Below are 18,878 nucleotides of genomic sequence, written 5' to 3'. Positions count from 1 at the left end.
TAGCACTTAGGAGGCTACAGCTGAAGGATTGTGAATTTGAAGCTGGACTAGGCCATGTAGTGAGACTTAATTGAAGAAGAAGAGGAGGAGGAGGTGGAGGAGGAGAAGAGAAGCGAGAAAAATAGTCATCCTATATTCAGGAACACAGGCGATGGTAGTCATCTGGGACAGAGAAGCTGTTTGATGGTTGAGAATTAAGCTGTGGTCATTTTTGCCCCCTTGAAGCTAAGCACCAGTCTTTATCGACATGCTTCTGGGACCTTGAATTCACTGGTGTCACAATGATATAGGGATATAGGATATTAGACAGATATTTCTGAATTGTTTAAATTAGAATGGTAGAGAGAACCTTCCCCCCCTTCCCGAACAGAGGATTCTCAGATGATAATGATTTGTGAACTTATAAATATTTGCTTTCTAATTTCTGCTATTACTTTAGTTGTGGGGTTCTTTGCAAACCCTGGATTTTTGTTGTTGTTGTTAAATTTTTATGGTTTTTTTTTTTTTTCAGTAGACAAGTAACACATTGCCATCCCTGGTCTTTGAGAACACAGGGATGAAGGTCAGCAGGTCTTTAGGTGGTGTGTGGTAACCCAGAATCATCTGTGTTTGGTTTCTAAGGATGCCATGCACGGAGACACAGACACACTGACCTGTGTTCTGTCTTTGCAGTTCTGTACAGAGCTAAACCAGCCAATCCTGCCCAACATCCGCAAGTGGAAGGGGTCCCGAGGATGCTGGAGATCTGTTGTTGCTGAGAAGCCTTCAAGTCAGCTCCAGAAGGTACCTCTCTCTGTACAACTGCTCTGCATGGTCTTGTGTTTAACCATAATTTTCTTCCCAAATCGAGGGCAATTTAAAATTTTCTTTCTCCATATTCTTGGTCCAGTTTTGCATATCTGCCCTAACTTTTAATAATTTATAATGTCCTAAGCCTCACTTTATATTTTGATCAGGGATGAATTCCTGCCCAGATAGAAATGATAGCTTAGCATCTTGGGAGGAGGAATCCTGTCTGGGGCCAAGGCATCTCTGCATTTGCCTGAATGCCTGCCCTTTGTCCCTGTAATTCCAAGGTCATACTCCCCTACCATACTTTCCCATTATTCATTGGCTGAGTATTCACATCCACTGTAGTTCACACATGAAGCGTTGCTCTCTGTCTCTGTGTGTGTGTGTGTGTGTGTGTTTGTGTGTATAGAAGCTGCCATGAAGTATCTTCTTCCATTGCTCTCCACCTTTTATTTTTTTGATAAAGGGACTTCAGTGAACTAGAAGGTCACAGATTCAAATAAACTGAGCTAGTCAATGAGCTTCAGGGATCCACTGTCTCTTCTTCCCCAGTGCTGAGGTTATTGGCACAGGCCACTCTGCCCAGTTTTTTAATGTGAATTCTGGGTTCTGAACCCAGGTCCCTATGTTTGTGGTACTTTACTGACAGCCATCTTCCTGGGTTCTTACAGTTTTAGAAATATTTCTTGTAATTACTTGAGTTGAAAAAAAAACCAACATTGTTTTTATATAATTGTCACAGATGCAGCTGTTTTAAGGTTCTAATATGCCTTATCTGATTACAACATTATAAATTGTATTTGCATGATTGATATTTGTTATTTGATTGGATTAAGTTATCTATCTACTTATTAGTGTTCACTGTAAGCCCTCTGGTTTTCAGCAACTACTGAAAACTTTGCATTTAACTGCTTTCTCTGGGTTTGCCGTTTTAGAATGGATTTAGCTTTGCAAGTGGACAGTGAGTTCACAGTGGGCTAGTTCATGAGGGATGCATCTGGTTTTCAGAATTTCAGCTGAGGGCTCTCCTTGTCAGTCTGCACAATGAATAATGCCACTTTGCTTTTTCTGTTTGCTTTTACAAGCAGTTTTCATGGATATCGGTATGTAAAAAATCATGTGACTTTTAGAGTCCATTCACCTTTACTCGGTCATTTAACAAACCATCTGTGAGAGATTATTCATATGTATGTGAGAAAAACAGATCCAGAACCTAGCCCTGTCTGTGATCACTCTATAAAAACTGCTAGGTAGGCCAACGCCTTTCACTCAGTGTACAGCCATTTACAAGGGACAAGTCAGCTCACCCTACTTTACGAGGGAGAGCGACGGCCATCAGTACTTTACTGAGAGCTCTCTGCCTTACTTGTTTCATCTGCACCAAGGGAGCAGCAGCACCTTCCTCAGCATTCAGGATAGCCCCAGCATTCTGGTCTGTAATAGAGTACAGACCAGAGCTTGGTACACTGTGCCTCAGTGATAGTGACTTTGGACTGGGATCCCTGCCAGTATTAGACTGCAGCCATGTCTAGGCCTGGCCGCCTGTTATTATGTGCTCAGTGGGTCTTAGTCACCCAGATTAATGACATGTGAAATACAAAAATTACTTTTAAACCTAACTTGAGTCAAGCGGCATATATCCATGATAATGAACCTACAGTTTTTACACTGAACAGCTATTGGGACCCTGAGCCCTGGAGTCTTGTTCAGGTACCAACTGGAGGGACAGTTTATGAATGAGAAAGCAGAGAGAGATAGGAAGAAATGATTTTCCCTTGCTATTGGACCAGTGAGTTATCTCTGACATAAGGGGTGAGGAAGGTCCACAGAAGCTGGGGGGCATTGACCAGGTGTGGGGAGCAGCACTGGAAAGGAGTCATCTCGGGGCACACTGTCCTTTCATATGCTGGAGGACTGTGGGGCGAGGGTGGGTTTCAGGCCAATGAGTGACATATGAGGAAGCTTGCCCTAGAGCTTCTCCTTGGGGAAAGTTAATAATAGCCTCAGCTCCACAGCCTCCTCACCCCATGGTGACTTCGTTCTGCCCATCTTCATTAGGAACTGTGTCTTAGACATACTGAGAGGGGCTTGTCTGGGTCCCACAATTCCCAGACACAGCAGCTGTGACCATGCTTAAACCTGCGCTTTCTTTAGTGGTGGGCAAGGAGATTCTTAACACAACATAAAAGACTCATGTTCCCATTACTATGGAGGCCACTTGGATACTGAACTGACATGAACTGATTGGCCTGCTCTTTGATCACCCTCCTCCCCCCCGCCCCCAAGAGGGGAGCAGCCTTACCAAGCCACAAAAGAAGACAATACAGTCACTCCTGATGAGACCTGATACACTAGGATCAGAGGGAAGGGGAGGAGGACCTCCCTTATCAGTGGACTGGGAGAGGGACACGGGTGGGTAAGAGGGAGAATGGGATTGGAAGGAGAGGAGGAAGGGAGGTACAGGGGGGATACAAAGTGAACAAACTGAAATTAATAATAATAATAATAATAATAAATAAAAGACTCATGTTCCTGTCTCAGCTGCTTCCCTCTTAAGCACAGTTCAAGTGAGGCATGCCTGTCAAATGTCTGGCTGGGTTGTGAGCTGAGACTGTGTGTAACAGCAGCTTGCTCAGAGGTGGTGAGGGTTGAGTTGCTTTTTCTCCCTTTGCAACATAGAGGAGCAGTGACAAGGGTGGCTGGCCTGTTTGATGACCCGGTGTCAGACACTTAAGAATGCCCTGGTGGTCAGCAGTGGCACAGCTGGAGTTAGCAGACTGATGCTTTTCTTTTTCTACAAGGCCCCAGAGGCAGAAGCAGGCAGAATGGAAGCAACTTCTCTGATTCCTAGAGCCAGAAGGGGCCCCAGAACTGTGCCCACTACACTCCCAAGTTTGTCTGCACCTCCCCATCGGGGCCTCTGACCCAGGCTTCAGACCTGTATGTGTAATGCTGTCCACCTGCAGAGGCCTCTTGTTGAGTTTCAGATCACTAGAGCCATAAGCTCTGACCTCTGTTCATCTGTCAAATACTGAGAAGTGACTAGGTGGAGGGCACCATTTGTGTCAGCAGTGACTTATCAACAAGCAGTACCTGAGCTGCAGGGTCTTATCTTGTAACTCTCATGTTGGCACTTATGCGGTGAGGCTTAAGGGGAGTCAGAAGAGTGGTGGCCTCATCTGTCAAACGGAGATGGAAGCTCTTGCCTCCTGGCATGGTACAGTTCAAAGGTGGTTCTGGGCCTGCTCTGTTCTTCCCTTATCTCCTTCCATAAAGAGAAGAGCCAGACAACCTTGGCCTTGGGAAAAACTTCTGCAGTGGGTATTGGTGCAGGGTGTGGTGTGGCTTGAAGAATGTTCTTCACTATAAAACACCGTGTATGGGTGACTTGAGGACCTGAAGCAGAGCCCGCTGCACTGTGTCTGGCCCCTCTACTCTTCCCTACACTGTGTGCACCAAGGCCCTGTTTCTGTCTACTGTGCAGGGCCCCTGCTACTCTGGATTCCTGTGGGACACGGCAGCTGGAGTGGAGCTGAGAGACATCCCTGGACAGGAGGGCTCACCCAGCAATGGTCACAGGAAGGCTGTGGGTCCCAGCCCGTTCCTTGCAAGGTTCAAGGTACTCATTTCTTGTCTTCTCAGAAATCCAGTCCCTTCTGAAGGGGAAGTCTGTGTAACATGGTGACCCAGAGAAGCCATATCTTTCTCACTTGATTGTACTCTCTTAGAGTAGGGTTGGCACCCATGCTGGAAGATCCCTGGTAGGTGACCTTCTAAAGGGCAGGAGTAAAGGGATTTTTTTTTTTTTTGAGGGTATCTTAGACCCAGAAAAATATAATCCATGGAAAGAAGGAAGACAGTAACCTGGAAAGAATGGTGAGCTCTTGTCTCAGCAACAGAGACAAAGCATGATATACAGCAGAATTACCTTTCTTAAAATCAGGCCTTCTCCAAGCCTTGCCCATCTGACATAGGGCCCGTGTTCACTGGGCCCACCTGCCTAGTACTAGTTAGTGGGGTGTTCAAAATGGCCACATTTGGTAGAGACGCTCTAGGGAGCCCCTCCTCTTCAATGGCCTCTCAGGCCTCATTGTTTAGATATCAAGAAGAAGGGACCCCACCAAGAGCTTGTTGGATTGGAGGTGGGTTCCAGGAGGAGCTCTGAGCTAAAGGATCCCCATCACTGATATCTTTATATATATACTTTCCCATGAAGAAACCATGTCTCAGCCACATCTGGGAGCAGCTGCGTGCTGTATCTGAGTACCATCTTTCTTCTGTGGCCTCCGTGCTTCTGGGAAGTGTTCCTAAATAGCAAAGAGCTTTGATGCTGGACAACGCAAAGGAGAGGAAGCCGGAAGGTCACCATAGAGGATATGAACCTCATCCCTACTCAACTGTGAATTCTAAGTCAGGCAGCTTGATCCTTTGAGAGCACCGAGCAAGCCCATCCTCTATTGGGCATTGAGACTCTTTCTGTGTGCTCTAAAGCAGCAACTCTGGAGACCGTGTCCTACCCCTGAGTCCAGCATCATTTATTGCCAGTGGGAGGTGGGGCTTGGGGACAGCCTGTGTCATGGGATATATAAGCCCATGGCCCATCTCTTGCATTTGTCACTGCAGAGGTGATAGGGGTGGTGTATGCTCACACACAGATGGTGTCTGGTGTGGTATTTAATGGCTGTATTGATGAGGTTCTGTCTGCATTCCTGGCACCTGTGGTTCTGAACCATGAGTTGACCAGGAATGCCTTTAAAACCTGACACTACATTTAACTTTTAATGGTAAGTGATTTGCCTTGGCTCTGGCTTACTGGAACAGCAGCCACTACCAGCTCATGTAGCTAGAATGCAAGCTGGTATTTTTGTTGGTGCTATTACTACTTTTTGAGAAAGAGCCTCATGACGTGGCCTACATAGTAAACCTTCCAGTCCTACCCCTCAGCTTCCGGAGTGCAAGCAATCTAGAGCAGCTACCATGCCTCGCACCTTACAAAAACAACTTGTAAAACGCTGTCTTTAGCTAACATAAGAAGGCAAACTAGAGTTAATAGGCTAATAAAGAAAATGCTCACGATGGCTTCAAATCATTTGAAACCATCACCCAGCCCAGCCCTTGACTTCGTGTTCTTCAAGTCACATCAAGGCAAAGCTAATGTTCTGGGACACTGCTTATTCTTCCAGGCAGCATGTCCTAGTCCACATCTCAAGGTGTTTTTTTCTGGCCGTGACAGCAGCATCTGTAGAGCTCTCAGTGCTAGTAATGGCAAACTAGAGCCACACCTGCAAGACAAGACTGGCACTCTCCACTTTTTGGGGGGGCATCACACTCATTTTTTTTTTCTCAGAAGTGTTTAGTGTTTGTTGCCATGGCAATTGAAAAGGCAGAATTGCTAAACCTAGAACAGCTGAGCAATGTTCCGATAGCCCAAAAGATAAACTGCCCTTATATGTATGTACTTTAAGACTCTGAGAACCACTGTGGGGGCCCAGGCTCTGGGTATATCTTCTCCTGCCTTTGGTCGGTTGATAAGCTTTGGTTCTTACAGAGGAAATCAGGTTAAAGTAGATGTTATCACACAGTTGGTTCCAAAGAAACAAAGATGAATGGGTGGGGAACTTCAAGCTAGCCTTGTGGATAACAGCCTGAGTCTGTATGATCTAGATACTAGAGATACTTCCTTATTGCCTATGGTTTTACAAAAAGGTTTACAAAAAAATCCTACCACTTCCAGATATGTGAAAGTTTTCAGATCCAAGGGAGTAGATAGGAGGCTGGACTTTAGAGTAATGAAATCTAAAATAAATTACCTACAATGCCTCCTGTGCATGTGGGCTACCTTAGCTCCCATTTGCCATTGTCAACTGTGTATAGGAAACCATTTACAGACCAGTTGTAAAAGAAAGAAAAACCAATATTTAAGCCTTTTCCTTTTGCTTCATTTCCTACTACCCAGGTTGGTAGTAATGACTTGACCCTGGTTAACCTCCAGCTGACAGCCCTGGCCCTCCCAGGAGCTGAGAATTCAAGCAAGAATCACAGCGATGGCCACCGGTTGTTGAACTTTGCACTGACCCTACAGGAAACCCTGAAAGGTAGGGATCTCCATTTCTGGCAACACTTTTTCAGGGCAGGCAGTGGTGCCTCTTTCAACACATCTGTCTGACCTCTTAGATCAGCCTCTCACCAGCAGTCTTGGATGGACCCAGGGGCAATAACAGCCCTTGTTCTCATGGATCCTGGTTGACCTTTCTGCATGCCCCACCTTTGTGTTTGAGGGCCTCTTCAGCAGGTGTCACCATATCAGTGATGTGGTCTGTCAGCATCTCGTATGGAGAAAACTAGAGGAGCAAATAGTATTTCTCCCTGTGACAACACATCCTGAGTGAACTCCTCTGGTGGTGTCACATGCTGATCTGCACATGATCTTGTGAAAGAGGGACAGAAGGTGACAAGGTGAAGAATTGCAGGTGGAGACTTCAGAATCAATCCCATTTTCTTGAGTCTTGACTGTTTTTCTAGCTTCCTAGACTTCTTGTTATCAATTGTCCCATCATAGTGGGAGATTCAGTAAATGATTGGCTTCGGAAATGTTTCTGTCCAGCTATAACTTTATATTTTAAAAGCCTTTTATTGTAGTAAAATAGACATAAAATTTGCCGTTATGATGATTGGTAAGTATGCAATTCAGGGGCATTCAATATCTTCACACTGTTGTGCCATCTATCTTCAGAACACTGTCACCTTCCTTGTGAAACTCTCTACCAACTGAATCCTGGTACCTCTTGTTCCTTCTAGTGTCCAACAGCCACAATGCTATCTTTTGCATTTATGAATCTGATAACATGCTTCATTAAGGAGAATCACATGGTGTTTTTCCTCTTTGTCTGGCTTTTCTCACTTAGCTTACTATTTACCAGATTAGTTGTGTTGTATAATGTGTTAGATGCTCCATCCTTTTTGTGGCTGAATAATATTCTAATGTTTATATTGCCACATTTTATTGTGTGTCCATCCATCCATTGGTAGGCTCTTGTGTTGTTTCTACCTTTGTGCACTATGAATATGAATGCATAGGCTTAGGTTTTAAGTCAGGACCTGTTCTGACCAGCATTCTTCTTAAATGATGAATCTTCAGGCTGAAAAACAGTTGAGTGGGTTCAAACTCAGATATCCCATCCAACAAGTAGCTGTGTGGGAAACTTTTCACCCACAACTAATCTCTCACCTATTAGAAGAATGACTGGAGACAGTTTCATATCTGTGGACATTTCTATTCGTCTCCATTTCATAGATGACAGAAAAGAGAGATGCTGGTTCAAAATTTTTCTGATAGGCATAGGCAGATGCCATTCTCCCCCTGGTCTCCAGGGAGAGCTCAGGAGTCTATCAGAAAACTTCAGGCAGGTTCCACATTGCCAAGTCACTGCTGATTGACCCACAGCATGACTTGGCCTTGACACATCCAGGTAGGGACAGTGACTCATGCCCCCCATGCTCCTGCTTGTAACTAATGCCCAGTTAATTGTTAACTGGTGACCCAGGGAATATTCAGGAAATGCTCCAGCCTGCAGCAAAGGAAAATCGATGAGTACAGGGCTCTGCTCAAAGGAAGATAAAGCTTTCTTTTGGCCGAGAGGCAGAAATATCCGATTTGCAAACTCCAGGCCTTTCTGCCTTTGTCTGGAATGTTAATCCCAATTGGCAGCAGGGATCCAATGCTTGTCCTTTCACAGAACTTTCTTTCAACCTAAGAGGACTTGAGGACAGGGTCTCTCTCCCTCTGTAAGCCCAGTAAGTGTGAAGTAGAGTGAGCTGCCCTTGGCATCTGGTAGGAAGGTTCTCAGGGAGTAGTGCGCCTCAGTGGAGACCCATTTCAGTGGTTGTTATTGGCCCTTTTCAAATCAAGAGAATCTCTTGATATATTGGTCCAGAACTTTCTTCTGTCACTCTAGAGAGCCCACAAAGAGAATTTGGGCCACACATTCTCAAGGGCAAAGCTGCTGCCATGTCACCCCTGACCTGACACATTTAGCTGGAAGAACGAGTTGTGAGAAAGCTGGATATGCCCATTCAAAAGGAGCCTTTGTTTTCATTTGTGAAGCTATACAGGACTGATTGACCCCTGACCCTAGCCTCCCTCCTGCTGGCTGACTTCCCATCAGGACTCAGGTCTGCACCTCGCTGAAAGCCTTCCTCGTTTCTATGGCAGTTGTCTGCCTCTGTCCCCCAGAACTTCAGGTTTTCCTGGTCAGTACACATGCTAGCTTTTGCATTCATTCAGAGATCTTCCTTCTACCAGCACTAATTAATTGCATGCTTGTAGTTCCTGACCCAACCTTTCTATGTGTCAGGGCAGACAGCAGCCCACGTCTTAGGTGTCTTCCTGCCTCGCTCTTTGTGAAGAACTCTGGCTTTGAGGGCCACTTCCATGACTTTGGGCAAAGTATGCAGTTTTCAGAGTCTGACATGCTGTCCAAGAAATAGTCAGTACAGTGCCTGATAAGGGCTCTGTGACTGGTCGTTGACCCAGGTCATGAGCCCTGGGTTCTGTTCAGTAACACTCTCATGTTGGTTTTCCTGGGAGAAACCAGCACTGATTTCCCCCAAACAGGGGGGAATTGCCCCGGTTTGTAGCCTGTGGATATATGATGTAGATGTTAGGAAGTGTAGCAGCTGGAAAGGCTTCTTTTTGGTCCTCCTGGAGGAATGTGTCATTTGTAGCACACAAGTGCCCCCTGCTGGCCTCTTGTGTCCTTTCACTTTAGATTTCCCTTTAGCTATTATTAATACTCATACCAAGAAAAAGAAATTTGCTGAAGGCCTTTTGTATGCTATTTTGTTTATGAGCTGCTTTCTCTAAAGTGCCTTTCATAGAGAGAAACAGAAACCTCATTACCTAGGTCTGTGGCTTTCCTGCAGTGAATTCCTTACAAGGGTCAGCCCTGTTCATGGGAATCTAGTAGAGGCTGGCTGGGGGCCATTGTTTTTTTTCGAATTCCTATTCACAGTAGTTGGGAAACACTTCATAACTATTCCATTTCCTGCAGGCTGTGAGAGAAATGTCTAAAATACTTCAAAGGGACAACCTTTCCACTTGGCCCCTGCCCTCTCTTTGTAGGCCTTACTTACACACAAGGAAGTGAGTTCTGCTGCTGTGTCTCTGGCAGACTGTTGCTAATGTGGCTCAGGAGAGAAAGGAGGTGGCCTATACTGCTCAGGAGATCCTGTGCCAGGCATTTACAGGAATACTGGGCTCTTATACTTCTGTCAACAACTATCAGGAAATGGATTGTCCTCTTCTATTTCAGTGGACCAAGCCTTGCCTAAGGCCACCAAGTTGAGAGGTGACAATGCCCAGAGTCATCCACCTATATTCTCCGAGCATGGGCACAGTTCATAGAAATTCTGCTCTGTGCAGTTGACTCTGTGTGAGCCCTTTTCCCTCTATCTGTTGCTGAGACAGGGGGTTGCATGTTCAAGGCCTACCTGGATTACCCAGTGATCAAGGCCAGCCTGGGCAATTTAGGAATGTTTTGTCTCAAAGTAATAAGTAAAGAGAGAGATGGTTAGAGAGAGTCCTTATCTATCCTGCACTGTGTTCAATCTCCTGTTTGTAAATATGGAAGAGAGAGAGAATGAAACTGTGGTATATGCTTATAAACCCCCCTGTGAATGATCATGAATTCCAGGTCATAATGAACTACAGGAGGACCCTACCTCAAAAACAAACAAACAAACAAAAAGAAAAAAAAAAAAAGAGAGAATCAAAATCATAAATGTTGACTGAACATTTCTTTGACACTGTTGTCACTGCAGGGAAGGTTTAAAAAGGCCCTTTATGTATCAGAGGATCACCATTTTTTTTTTCACATATAAAGAGCTTCTGTAATCGGTTAATGAATCGGTTAATACACTGAGGAAAGAGGAGTCTGAGCAGCACCCAGCTCATGGTTGGGCGATGATAGGGTTTCATGGTGAAGTGGCTAATTCTCAGGCTGGGCCAGAAACAATAAAGGTAAACCTGAAGTGTTTTGGCAGGTCACTAAGAATGAAAGCATTCAGACCAAAAAACCAGAAGACAACAAGGGGTTAAAAAAAAACCCAAATGCTCCTTAGTGGAAAACTGAAGTAGCAAAGTAAATAGCACAGTAGTGAATTATAACCCAGGGTTAAAATAGATAACCAGGAGTTCGTTCACACTTACATAAACGAATGCTTGAATGAATTAATAAATTCTTGTACAGAATTCTAAGTAATTTGCATAGGTGCTCCATCCTCAAGGCCAGGGAGCACATCTTCTTTGTCTCTGCATAGGAAGGAGACACAGCAAATCGCTTGGCTGAGGATGCTCGCTGTTGGTTTCAGTGCAGCAAGGAATTCCTTGCATTGCTAGCTTGACGCAGGAACCACAGCCTCTGGTAAAGAGGCCAGCATAGCCTATCCAGAATAGGAACAATGACCAGACTTTTAACTGGTCCTCTGTTCTACAAACAGAAAGCAGGGAAACAGATGCTTGAGCAAATGTCTCACTTCAGCATTACTTACAGCTGTAAATTTTGGAGGAAATCTAAGAAATTAGCTATTCCAAGAGGATAGTGAACTATGTAATGGGTGCTCTGAGTTGCTCACTGAGTGATGGGAAGACACCAGTCTTTCTTCTGGTTCATTGCTCTGACCTGATCCCCAGGCAAAGAGAGAATGCCTGCCAGCCAGAGAGGAGCTGGCGCTTGCCTCTCGTGCATGAAAGCTAGAACCCAACTAACGGGAGCTGGTTTTCTCCTTCCACAATGTGACTTTTGGGTCCTGAACTCAGGCCACTAGGCTTGACAGCAGCCCACACCTGACTTCTTAATCTTCAGTCTGGAAGCCTCTGGGTGCTCCAAGTTCCATCACACGGCCTGCTTCATTGCTTCCTGTTCCCTAATGAGTGCTTGTCATCCTTATGGTCCTGACAGCTCCTATGGATCCTCTAAGACCAAAGAGACATGTCACCTCTCGGGAGCCTCCCCTGGCTACCCTCCTTGTTCTACATGACCGCAGTACTGTTTCTGGCTTTATATCTACACTCTGCTCCTGGCAACATCCCGCCCCCTACCTCACCATTAGACTCTAAAGTCCTAGAGAGCAGGGATTGCGTTTTATTCATCCCTGACTCCCACACAGGCAGGTCCTCAGGAGGTGCTCTGTAAAGGTTTGGTGAACTTTTTTTTCCCTTTTTAAAAAAAATTTACTTATTTTTTATATTAATCACAGGTTATTTACTTTGTATCCCAGCCGTAGCCCCCTCTCTCATTCCCTCCCAATCCCACCCTCCCTCCCTCATCTTCTCCCTGCCCCTTTCCTAGTCCACTAATAGGGGAGGTCCTCCTCCCCTTCCATCTGACCCTGTTTTATCAGGTATCTTCAGGACTGGCTGCAATGTCCTCTTCTGTTAGATATCTGAAGAAGGCCTCTTTTTCTTTTCCCACTGTAAGTTTAGGGCCAGAGAAACTGAATGGAGGGTTTCTGTCTCGCACTATCCCTCATTTCCAAGTTAACCTATGTTTAAAGTCAGTGGGTACATAAGAAATACCAGGAAAACAAGAACTATGCCTGTGGCCCTAACCCTGACTGATTAAACCAGACAACAGTCCCTTCCAAGGGTTGTGTTTGGTTTTGCTTTCCACCTGCTCTTACTGATTTTGTTTGCTTGTTTTTAATTCCCAGGAGAAAAAGATGTTGTTATTTTAGGCGATTTTGGCCAAGGGCCAGATAGCAGTGACTATGATATCCTAAGGAGAGAAAAGTTTCACCACCTGGTCCCGGCTCACACCTTCACCAACATTAGTACCAGGAATCCTCAAGGATCGAAATCTGTGGACAACATCTGGATCAGCAAAAGCCTAAAGAAAGTGTTCACAGGTAGGGACGCCTACCCCTGCTGTCTCTGTTCAGTAGTGGGCAGAGGGCCTGAAAACGCCTGAGGTGACCAGTGCTGGTTATCTTCCCTCCTCTGCATATACTTACAGGGTTATGACAAAAGAAAGACCGTGTCATTGCTGGGTCAGAGACACGGCTAAGAGAGAAGGGCATGTGACCCGTAATTTAAAGGTAGCCACCAGTCCTTATAAGCGTTTCATATGCAAACCCAGTTGAAATCACCTCTGTGGATCATCAGGGTCATGACTGAGAGATGAACTGGTAACTCACTCGAAACTATCGGGACACTTAGTCATTCAATGAACATTTGTCAGATATTCAAATGCTGTGCTGTGCTGTGCTGTGCTGTGGAATGAGGTACAATCATGCACTTCCACAGGTGAGGAGACATGTCGCTGTTAGTGTTTCTGTCACTGTGACAAAGATTCCCAAGATAAACCTATAAGGAAGAAAGATTTACTTTTGACTCATAGCCTGAAAGGCTTCAGTCCAGGGTCCCTTGGCATGGCTGCTTTTAGACATTGGTGAGATAGTACATTGTGGTAGAAATATGTGGCACCTGTGGGAGGCACCTGTGTCAGAGCCATTCTTTCATCTTGCCCATCCCCCAACACACCCCTTAAAGCAGCCAGGAAGAAGAAGGATCCAAAGAGTGCCTGCAGTCTCAGTGTCCCTGAAAGGACATGGACCCAATGACTTAAATTTCCCTACCTCCTCAACCTTCCACCACCTCCCAGCAGTAAACATTGGCTGGGGACCAGGCCTACAACACATGAGCTTTTAGGGAACCTTTAGGAACCAAATCATGACACATAATATCACAGCAGGATGAGAGAAGTCCTCAGAGCTCCACAACGAACAAAGCATGGTGGATACTCCACCCATCCTCGGACTGTGAACCACAGAAGCTGAGGTACAAGGACAAGCTCCCCCGCCCCAATTCTCAGCTATGCTGCCCAGGGTCAGCTCTAGAATTCAGACTCTTCATATCTGACATTAACCATGACAGATCACAGAAGGGTGTGGCAGTGCCCTGTTTTAGAATTATGTGTTGTTCTCATATATAATTCCCATTTATCTGTCTGCACTTCAAAGGTATCATTATTTTTCTCAATAACCAATATGTTTCCTTTTTTTTCATTCTTTCTGTTAGTTGCCTGCTAACCCTTCTGTAGTGATTTTTGCTTTGTGAAGCAAGTCTTTCAGACTCTTTGTCAAATACTCATTTGTTGTTAGAGGTTTAATCCCTAGCACTCTAAAACATTAATTAATTTAAAATGCTAATTGGATTCAGTAGGTTATAATAAAAAGGAAGGCATGAAGTTGGGAGAGGGATGTATGGGGGTCGGGAGAGTTAAAGAATGGGATGGACATGAACAAAAAATATTGTATGCATGCGTAAAAATTTTAAGAGTAAGTTAAAATATTCACAAAGGAATGGTAAAAGTATCACTTGTTTTTAGTTTTGTTGGTCACATTAGGAACACCATATGAATAAGGAGCAGGTCCTCTTGCATACTGTTTAGCAAGATAAGAGGCCTGGCCTCTGGGTGCCTTCAATGTCTATGCAAGTAAACTGCTGTCATTTATATTATATGAAAAATTTAAAAATATACACAGTTGGCCCTGAGTTTTTGTTTATGCAGACCAACTTACTGGAGGAAGGCTGTCAGGGCCCCTTGACTTAGTGTTGACCACCTTAGTCCTAATTCTTGCTCTCTTCTCTCTCTTTAGGCCACTGGGCTGTTGTGAGAGAAGGTCTTACAAACCCTTGGATCCCAGATAACTGGTCCTGGGGTGGAGTTGCTTCTGAACACTGTCCTGTGCTTGCTGAGTTGTACATGGAAAAGGACTGGAGCAAGAAGGAGGTCCCCAGGAATGGCAGTGGAGTCACCTTAGAGCGAAGTGAAGCCAACATTAAGCATGAGCGATGATGACATCACTGTTTCCACCCTCTGACTCAGGAGGGCATAGGAAGGAGCAGGCACTACAGAGCGAGAAGACCCAGGGCCTTTGAATCATCATTTTGAGGACCTGAGTCTCGGCCCCTGGACCACTGCCTACTTTGTGAACACTTTAGAACCTCTCCTGAGAAGAGCCTGTCAGGCTCTGGCTATGTTGGGCATCACGACGAAGCTGGCTGGAACTGCAACGTCTTGACCCTGGGTAGCTGAGTTCAGGCTTGGGGTGGGGGCTGTGCCGCTGGCTGCATTGTGTGGCAGCATGAGAATAGCAACAGAGGTAAAGCAGAGATGGGGGAGATGGCTCAGGCTGACAAGCATTGCCATGGCTCTCTTTCTGTCTCACCAGGATGTGATGTTCTTGCCAACAAATTCCAGGAAGCCTTTTTGTTGTTGTTGTTTTTTGAATTTGAAATTAAACTTTAGTCTTTTCAGAGTAATGTGATTTAGAAATAGGGGTTAAAAGACAATACAAAAGAGAGAAATCAGACAAAGACAAGGACAGACAGACAGAAGAAAGCTGGTGATAGGCTTTGGTTAGATCTCCATCTTAGAGATGAGATCATCACAGATCCTGGACAGCTCATCATTTTCTTTAGTCTTCTGCTCCACAGTTTTTTCCAGTGAGTGGATCTGCATCTGTGCCTTTGTCAGGCTTGCCTGGAAAGCCAGTGCCTCTGCTTGGGTCTTCCTGCATACTTAGGCGATCTCCTCATTTGCGAGCTTGAGCTTTTCTTCTGCATGGGCTTTCAGCGCCTGATACCTCTGGCCTTCCTTTCCAGTTTTCACTATATATTCCTCAACATGCTTCTTCAATGACTCTTCATTCTTGCGGTAGCCTTCAATCACTTCCTTTTGCTTCTCAAAGCGCTTGAAAAGGTCGGAGGATTTCCCCATAGAGCTCAGGTCTGCAGTGAGCTCATCTCTCTCCTTTAGGACCTTGTGGATTGTGTTTTCACCCAGTTCCTTCTGTTTCTCCGCCTCCTCCATTGACTTGTACACAGTCTTCTCAAACTCCAGGAAGCTTTTAACTGTGATGAATATAATTCTCAAACGGTTTTAGTTTTGTTTTGAAAAACTAAAAAATAAACAGATTAATCTGCCTGGCTGCAGTCAGGGTGTTGGGTGGGTTGCCTTGCTCTCTCACCTTAGTCAGTTCCTGTCTGTGGGCCATGCCACCCACTGCCAAATGCCTTTTCCTAATGTACCCTACCCTATAAAGGCACCTCTCACATGCCTAATTATCTGGATTATCTCGTCCCTTCCATTTTCTCCTTCATCTATACCTTGTCAAGTTTTCTCCTTGGAGGACCACTTAGCGTCTGGACTTTAGTGTAGGACATGGTTTCTATACTCATTTCCTTCCACTTTCCCCACAAACTCTATTCTTAGATTAGAACCTTCCTTGGCTGATTCTGAGGCATACATGGTCTTTGTGTCAGCAGACCACTTACAAATCCAGACAACCACAGATGAAAACATAATTTTTAAATTGTGTCTGAGCTTAACAAATACAGTTCTTGTCATTATCCCTAAAATAATATGGCATAACAGCTATTTTATAAGACTTATATGTGTTGGGTGTCATCATATCATGTAGATGGTTTAATCTGTGTGAGAAGGTGTGTGCAGGCTACATGCAAATACTATACCATTTTGGGTAAGGGACTTGAAGATACATGGACTTTGGGTTTCAGAAGGAAGGGTCTGGGGACCAGTTTCCTATGGATGCTAAGGAATGATTGATGATTCAGGGTATGCAGGAGGCTAAACCTGGGTGTATCACTGAGGTGGTAGCTGTGAGTGTGTGTGTGTGTGTGTGTGTGTGTGTGTGTGTGTGTGTGTGTTGGGGGGTGTTTGTGGGAGAGCTTGGAAGGCAAGCAAGAACAAGCTGACTTCTCTGAGGCCCCTTTCTCTGAGCCTGAGTCAGGTTTGGTTTATCTTTAGGCACATCATTCTACTATTACAGTGACTCTAGGGTTATGCTGCCCATTTCACAGTTCCTGATAGTCACCCAACCAAGGAATAAAGTGTTCAAACAAGGATTCTCTGAATCTAAAACCCACTCATAGTGTCAACTCCATGCTTATCATGTATGAAGCATTATAAAAATAAAGCTTAAATCTTAGTCTCCCATTCTCTAGGTCATTCCAGTCTTCTGTGGAAGCTAACAGTTTATTATTCTTTCCACACAAAGTACAGAGTGGCCCAAGATGGAGAGCCTGCCACTTTCGCCAAGCAGTTGTGTCTTCAACCCTATTGTGTCAACTCTTTTTTGGAGAGATGTAAACAAACGTGTGCTCACCAACAGCATACCAAAGTATGGTTCTACCCAAGTCTAGCATGGTGAGCCAATGGCTTTAATTGTCTTAATAAAGTAGCATGGGAAACTGAAGAAGAGCTCCTTTCTAGCCACCATTAACCTCTGTCTTTGGGAGGGGTGGAGCCTCCTGTGGTTTTCATAGGTTTGGAATCATACAGAAAAAAAAAATACTTTCAGAGTAACTTTTCTATTTTTTCATTAATTAATTTATTTGTTGATTTTACATACCAATCAAAACTCTATTCTCTTCTTTCCTCCTAGTCCTACCCTCCCCCCCACTTCCTTCATACCCCTTCTCCCTCAACCCCCACTTCCCCCAAGTACCAACCCAACTGGGTGCATCAAGTCAAATCAGGACTAAGTGCCTCCTCTTTCACTGAGGCAAGACAAGGCAGCTCTACTATGGAAACGGGATCCAGAGGGAGGCAACAGAGTCCAAGTCAGAGAGAGCACTCCCCTCCAATTGTTAGGGGACCCACTTGAGGACCTAACAGCCTATGTGTAGCGTCATGTGTAGGAGGCTGAGGTCCAGTCCATGCATGCTTTTTGGTTGGTGGTTCAATCTTTATAAGCCCCCATGGGCCCAGTTTAGTTGGCTATGTAGGTTTTCTTGTGGTGGCCTTGACCCCTCCAGTTTTCTCAATAGTTCCCCTAGTCTTCCACAAGACTCTTGAGTTCCTCCTAATGTTTGGCTATGGGTCTCTGCATCTGTTTCCATCATCTGCTGGATGAAGCCTCTCAGATGACAGTTATGCTGCTAGGTTCCTGTCTGCAAGGATAGCAGAGTATCACTAATAGTGTTAGAAGTTGGCCCTCTCCGATGGGTTGAGTCTCAAGTTGGGTCAGTCATTGGTTGGGGATTCCCTCTTAATAAACAAACAAACAACAACAAAACCCAAACTGGCCACATCCCATAGCCATGCAGGACTGCAAGTGGAGGGAGGAGAACACCAACCCACCCACAAAACTATGGCCCAAAATTTGTCCTGCCTACAAAATGTACAGGGATAAAAGATGGAACAGAGTAACTTTTTCATGCAGTCAATGTATTTGAGATTATTTTTTATGATGTGGGATTCTCTCTCTCTCTCTCTCTCTCCTTTTTCTCTACCCCTCTCCTTATTCTTCTCCCTCTATTGTTGAAATATATCTCCCAGTATAGAGTTGATCTGATTTTCCTTGCATTGACTTCTTCTGAGCCTTGCCCTCTCTCCTGCTCTCTCACATTTTTAATCCCAGCACTTGGGAGACAGAGGCAGAGTTTGAAGCCACTTTGTACTACAAAGTGAGTTCCAGGACAGCCAGGGCTACACAGAGAAACTCTGTCTCTAAAAGCAAGCAAAAAAACAATAAAAACTGAGAAAGAATGACCCTAAGGACAACCAGATGCCCTTCTGGCCCATGTGCTGGGTTCCCTCACTGCTGCTCTAGGGACATAAAGGAAAGCAAAAGCCACCCAAGCCCTTCAGACAGACACTTCTTTGAGCTTCTTTGGTTTGGGCCTGTGCATGGATGAGGTAGGAGGGAAAGACAGAATATTACTCAGTCATAGGCAAGAAAAGGAACCCCTTACTCTGGAGTCTCACCAGTCTCTTGCTAACTGAGAATCAAGGCTTCCTGTACAAATAATACTTGCTATGAAGGTTGCCAACATAGAAGAAATATTTTTAATGAAAATGTTAACATAGCAACAAGTCAATTTCAAGACATGACTGTGTATGACCTTGGGTAAGGCCCCAACTCTCTTAAGTATTTTCTGGGAATCTCAGCAAAACTACTAATTTTTTTTTCCTTTTTCAAAACAATGAAAATGTCCTAACTGCCCATCTTTTACCCATAAGTCTCCTACCATGAATGAAGACATTCTAAGGAGATGTTTG

The 18,878-nt window shown here is 44.8% G+C and overlaps 1 protein-coding gene across 2 annotated transcripts in view; it reads left to right on the top strand.

The window, feature by feature from the left end:
* The window catches only part of Eepd1 (endonuclease/exonuclease/phosphatase family domain containing 1), a 109,171-nt gene extending 92,368 nt beyond the window's left edge, over positions 1–16,803 (top strand). For both annotated transcript variants that reach the window (XM_055601388.1, XM_055601387.1), the window contains 5 exons: positions 673–783; positions 4,277–4,411; positions 6,749–6,887; positions 12,502–12,696; positions 14,449–16,803. In XM_055601388.1, the coding sequence (XP_055457363.1) occupies positions 673–783; positions 4,277–4,411; positions 6,749–6,887; positions 12,502–12,696; positions 14,449–14,648 (780 nt within the window). In that variant the 3' untranslated portion in view covers positions 14,649–16,803. The remainder of the gene's footprint in view (positions 1–672; positions 784–4,276; positions 4,412–6,748; positions 6,888–12,501; positions 12,697–14,448) is intronic.
* The last annotated feature ends 2,075 nt before the right edge of the window (positions 16,804–18,878 follow it).

This window comes from Psammomys obesus, unplaced genomic scaffold, assembly GCF_907164565.1.
Source record: "Psammomys obesus unplaced genomic scaffold, mPsaObe1.curated_primary_1811, whole genome shotgun sequence".
Lineage (NCBI taxonomy): Eukaryota > Metazoa > Chordata > Mammalia > Rodentia > Muridae > Psammomys > Psammomys obesus.
This window is presented reverse-complemented; position numbering and strand designations above follow the sequence as displayed.